The following is a 5,965-nucleotide window of genomic DNA, read 5'->3' on the forward strand; positions in this document are numbered from 1 at the left end:
TAAATATTAATTGACTCCCTTAATTTGTCAAAGTTAAGATAAAAGTTAATTAGAGAATTCAATTAATAATTAAGTTTTTCGACTTTCAATCTTTACATGTCTTCAAGTGAAAAATTTTGAGGGAATATAATATTACTTAAGAAAAAATAGTTGTTTAAGCAAAAAAAATATAAGATAATGTTATTTTCAATTTATGTTGTATTATTTTAAGGAGTTAGTTTGAATACATTAAGAAAATTTTCAATTGACACCGGCAAAAGAGTCGTTTGAATCAAAATTTGAACTACATCCGAATTATAGGGTATGCTATGTTAAAGATGTAACTATCAATAGTAAAAATAGAACATCAAAGTAGAAAATACAGGAACATTTATCAATAATAGTAATAGAACGTCAAGAGGCAACAAGTGCGGGAGCAGTTATTAATTGAAGTTTGAAAACTGACAAAGATATTCTGGGAGTAACTATCAATTGACATTAGGTTAGTCTGTAATTAAACTTTTGGACAAACAGTATAATCAATTTAGTTTTTTTAAAAAAACAATTGGAAATTCAAAAATACTGTCAACCTCCCTAGCATCACAAAATAAATACAAAATTCTTAAATAATTTTTCTGAAGTTTAAATTTAAACTTGTACTTTATTTTTTATTCTTCATTAAAGTTCTTTAATTTTATTTATTCTTTTTTCATTATCTTCTTCCTTTCTCGTTTAATTTTTGCATTTTATTTTACTTTTAGCATCTTGTATTTTTTTATTTTTAAATGTTACTTCCAAAACTATAATTAAGATACGAAACACCCATAAAAAAATCTCTCTTTGAATTAAGATCGTGAAATAAAACTCAAAAATTATAAATTTATTTGTTGTTAATAATGAAATAAAAAATCGAGTAAAACAGTCTCAATTTGCATTCTTGATAATATTAATTTGAGGGTTTTTGGTACAGAAAACTCAATAATAATAATAATAATAATAATAATTTATTTCTCTGTGTAAAACCTGTCTACAACAACCTATAAATCTTTCCTATCTCTATCACCTCTCCTAGCCTTTATAATCAAACTATAAGCAAGTCTTTCACATATTAGAGCACAAGGCAGCTGGCTGGAAATGATCTTAAGTGAATTCCCACTGCTTATATCATCATTCACATGAAGAAGAAGATGATGAGCAGTACTAATAGACCCCCTTGGTGTTTTCTTTTTTGTTTTCTGGTCATCGACCCTCTTGCTTTGAATCCAGCTAGGTGCAAGAATAATCCTCTACATGAGGTGAATAGCCCATTGGTAGCCAAACACGGAAACAAAGAGAAGCATGAAGGATTGAGAAAGAGGTGTGGCTTTGCTTGGGCTTCCAGTTGGGCCATAAACAGATGCTCCATCAGGAATTGTCATGCTTGGTGTTGATGGGGTCATTGTGGTGCCTCCTGGTGCAGTTGGGGTCATGGTGCTTCCTCCTGCTGTTGTTGGACTCATCATTCCATTTGGTGGGCTTCCATATGATGTTGGTGGACTCATGCTGCATGAATGCATAAGGTGAATTAGAATTAATTGTTGGATTGAATTGGATAAATTGTTTTTATGTTTTATATACCAAAGAGTGATTGATTTAATTGTTAAATTTTCTAAAGGGAGCTTTTCTCACCTTGATGATTTGGACGACGAATAGTGGCAGTTCCCATTACCTGAAATCGTCTCAAATGTTTAGAGAAGGAAATAATCTAATATGCAAATACATATTCATCATGGATTAGCACAAAGATCAAAGCCACAAATCTAATAATTTAGTACGTTCACATACTTAATACAGATAGACAGACGTATACGCATAATATAAGTCTACAATTCTAATAAATAAATAAATAAATATGCACACACTAACACTTAATTGTGCCATTAGAAAATTGAGTCAAGTAACTGAAGTTCACAATCCCAAGGATTCATATTTCATAAAACTAGACATTGGTATGATATTTCATAAAACTTTAATTTTTGACTGAGTTTTAGAACTCCGCTAGCAAATCAAGAGGGATTCAATCAATTCCTACTAACTTTTTAATGGGTTGGATTTTGAAGTTCATCTTAATAAAAATAAGTTAATATACATGCATTTTTTTCTGCTAAGTATCAAAATGTTTCCTTCTCATAATAAATGAATGTTCTTTTATATATTTTTTAATTTTTTTTGTATTGCAAATGTGATTATCTCTACTTCTTTAATAATTTCATAGGTTTATTTTAAATCCTATAGGTATCTAATTATTTTTGCCAAAAATATAACTGGATATTTCTTTTGTAATTGTTCAAGAACAACTCGTGCTCCACCACTCCTTCCTTAAACAATTCCTGAAGCTGAACCAAAGGCAAGGAACTGCTCTTTCCTTGCAAGCTTTAGTAGGTTCGGACCCTGTCTCATTATAGCGGCGCCACCTGTGGCCATCTCAAATATCTATTCTTTCAGAGAATCCCATGTTATCACATAGAACTCTTCCACTTTGGCCTTCCTCAATAGTCCTCCAGTACTTCCTCCGCAGTTGGGGATGCTGTGTTTGGATCCAACTCAGGTGGGGTCAACTGATGCACCACTATTTCGTGGTACATTTTGTGCTTAATTTAGGTAGATTTCTTCCACTTTTCCCACTTTTATTCAATGAAATGGCATGGTTTCATGATTTCTTCTTAAATTGTGCTTGCGTCTGAAAACATACTTTTTAGGCCTTAAATTGGTTGATTTTAATTCACCTTTGATTCCACTAGATGCCTTGATGTGTTTGCTAGTGATCTCAGGATTGAAAAGGCTAGGAATGGATCAAAAGAGTAAAAAGAAAGCATGCAAGGTGGAGAAATCATGAAAGATCAAGGATTTGGGATGCAATTAACGACGCGCACACGTGGAATACGAAGTCGCATGGCGACGCGTACGCGTACATGACGCGTACGCGTGGATGGAAAAATGCCAAGCGACGCGTACGCGTAACCCACGCGTACGCATCGATGCTCGCACGTGACCTCATTAAAGTGAAAACGCTGGGGGCAAATTCTGGGCTTCCCAAGCCCAAATCTAACTCACTTCTGAGCCTATTAAATGCAGAAATTAAGAGGAGTCAAAGGAGGGGAGTCATAATTGAATTTTGGAGGAAAATGCTTTAGTTAGTTTCTAGAGAGAGAAGCTCTCTCTTCTCTCTAGAATTAGGTTAGGGTTAGATTAGGATTTCTTAGATCTAGGTTAATTTCATGCTTTGATTTACTTTGCCTTTACCAATTCTTGTTCCTCTACCCTTCTTCTCTCTAGTTTGTACTCTAATTCTTGTAATTGTTTAATTTCATGTTGATGCACTCTTGTTTCTTCTCTTTTCCTTTTAATGCAATTCATGTTCTATGTTCCTTTATTGTTGATTTGCTTTATTGTTGTTAATTCCTTACAATTAGTAATTGTAGATATACTTTTCTTGCAATTTGATTTTACTTTCCTTTTATGCCTTCCAAGTGTTTGACAAAATACTTGGAAGGATATTAGTGTAGATTTTTCTCCACTTGGTTTTGGTAGAGTAATTAGTGACTCTTGAGTTATCAAACTCTTTTGCTGATTAATAATTGAAAGTTGCTAGTTGATTTGAATTCCACTAAAGTTAGTCTTTCCTTAGGAGTTGACTGAGACTTGAGGAATCAAATTGATTCATCCACTTTACTTTCCTCCATAGTTAGAGGTTGACAAAGTGATAGCAATGAACAATTGTTGTCAAATTGAGGATGATAATGAGGATAGGACTTCTAGTTCTCATATCTTACCAAGAGCTTTTTACATTTGAGTTTATTTACTTACTTGTTGATTGTGTACTAAAAATATAAACCTTTTTTGTACATAATTAATTTTTATAATGACCTACAAAAATGGTCAAAAAAGAGTTAAGTTCCTCCTAAAGGTATTGGGGTAAAAGGATAGAACCCAAAAGAATACCTTGAGGAGTTGAATTTCTCTTCAGTGGGAACTATATTGGTGGAAGTGGATTGGTTGGATTTGGAGTGTAAAGGTGTCATCTAGTTAAAAGAAAATCAAACTAGATATCCCTTCACTAATGTCACATGTCAGGAGCTTTGGTTTAACGTGTGAAAATCAACTTCCTACCTTTTCAGTTGACAAGACTTGAGGTGACAGGAACACCTAAAGATATTTTGGAAAAAGCAAGTAAACCAAATATCAGATTAAAAACCATTGGACAATAGATTTTCTCTTCATCATGGTTTTACACTATAAAAAGGACCTCAAGCCACCTCTGTAAAGCATCCTTTACCCTTTACTTTCACCTTCACCTTCACTTTATCATCTTCTTCTTCACTTTCACTACTTTTCACTTTCACCTTCAACCAGACTTCACCTTTACTTTCACCATCATCTTCTTCTTCACAGACCTTCAACCAGACTCTCATTTTTCACCATTACCATTACGATCATCTTCTTTTTCACTTTCACTACTTTTCACTTTCACCTTCATCTTCTTCTAGATCTTTCTGATTCCTGAAGCTAATAAGCTAAAAAACCCATCTTTTCCTCTCCCTAAATTTCCTTTCATTTTGTTCTTCATTACATTCATCGCCTTCACGAGTAAAAAATTAGCGTTCTGGTGTTCCCCCAAAACACTTGACAACCATTAACTAACCCATGTCCACTTTAAACAAAGCTCATTCATCCTCTTGTGACATTAGTGGAGGTCTCGACACTTGTTCTCCACCTCTATTTCTCATCATTAGTTCTCGTATTGCTTATCTGCCATTAATAGAAGTGTTTTTCCTCACAAGTTTACTTACCCCGAATCTCTCATCTTAACTATTATTTTTCACTTAATCTATTTTTCACGAAACCCACCCGAATCACTTGTCATCTACTTTTCATGTTTCTTACTCAAAATCCCAAAATATACGTCTCATAACCAATAGCAAGAACACTTCCCGACAATTCCTTTGAGAGACGACCCGAGGTTTGAATACTTCGATTATTAATTTTAGGGGTTTGTTACTTGTGACAAACAATTTTTGTATGAAGGGATTATTGTTGGTTTAGAAACTATACTTGCGACGAGAATTTATTGTGAATTCTTTACCATCAAAAATCCATTCATCATCAACCCCATTGGTCCCTCCTCCTTCTCAGCCATAGGTGCTGCAGCCTCTACTTTGTTCTCTGCAGCCGAAGCTCTTATGGTTGCGAACCTGAGCTGGGACTTCGCGGTGGTGAAGGACACTGTGGGTGGTTGCTTCCAGGCACGGTCACTGGGCTTGGATGCAGAGAGCGGGATTCCGAGGAAGCATGCCTGCTCCTTAGTGCGCTTGGAAGTAGGAATGCCGATGATGTTGGAGAGTTGACCGATGGAGAGGATATGACCGAGCTTAGCGACAACGAATGCAGCGGTATAAGGTCTGATGGTGAGAGAGAGGGATCTGTGTGTGTGTTGTTGGAGGTGGATAGGTTAATGTGAAAAAGAAGAGAAAGGTTTTTATAGAATTTAATTAAATTTACTTAATCAATTTTAAATTTTTAAAATTTTGAATTTAAAAAATTTAAAATTAATTATTAATAATTATAATTAATTGAATTGTTCACTTTTTGGCTGGTTAAACACTTAATTTCCTAGACTTTTCCATCTATTTAACATATGTTGCCAACGTATTTATTATGATACTTCTTAATGCTTTTAACTATTCACTTTTAAAATTCAATTTGATATAAAAACTTTACATTTAAAAAATTAGGTCATAATTAATTAATTATTATTTTCTTTCCATAAAAATTTTATTATATTTTTTTAGTATTTATATAATAGAGTTTCTACAGGAAAAAAGTAACTAATTGTGACCCAAACAACTCTATTGTATAAAAAAGAAAAAGTAAGTGGAAATAATTTTGTATAATACCTTAGACTTATTTAAAATAAAAATATTATTAATAATTATATTAATTCATATAT

General features: G+C 33.3%; 1 protein-coding gene and 1 long non-coding RNA gene across 2 annotated transcripts in view; one reads left to right on the plus strand and one right to left on the minus strand.

The window, feature by feature from the left end:
- Positions 1-888: 888 nt before the first annotated feature.
- The window catches only part of LOC112790653 (uncharacterized), a 7,601-nt gene continuing 2,524 nt past the window's right edge, over positions 889-5,965 (minus strand). The window contains exons 3-4 of the mRNA XM_025833157.3: positions 1,648-1,687; positions 889-1,521 (exon numbers count right to left, since the gene is read on the minus strand). Coding sequence (XP_025688942.1) covers positions 1,266-1,521; positions 1,648-1,687 — 296 coding nt within the window. The 3' untranslated portion in view covers positions 889-1,265. The remainder of the gene's footprint in view (positions 1,522-1,647; positions 1,688-5,965) is intronic.
- Positions 1,399-3,352, plus strand: LOC140183798 (uncharacterized). The gene is made up of 2 exons (XR_011879950.1): positions 1,399-1,538; positions 2,311-3,352. It is a non-coding gene; the product is annotated as an uncharacterized lncRNA (long non-coding RNA).

The sequence above is a fragment of the Arachis hypogaea genome, chromosome 3 (assembly GCF_003086295.3).
Source record: "Arachis hypogaea cultivar Tifrunner chromosome 3, arahy.Tifrunner.gnm2.J5K5, whole genome shotgun sequence".
In the NCBI taxonomy this organism is placed as follows: Eukaryota; Viridiplantae; Streptophyta; class Magnoliopsida; order Fabales; family Fabaceae; genus Arachis; species Arachis hypogaea.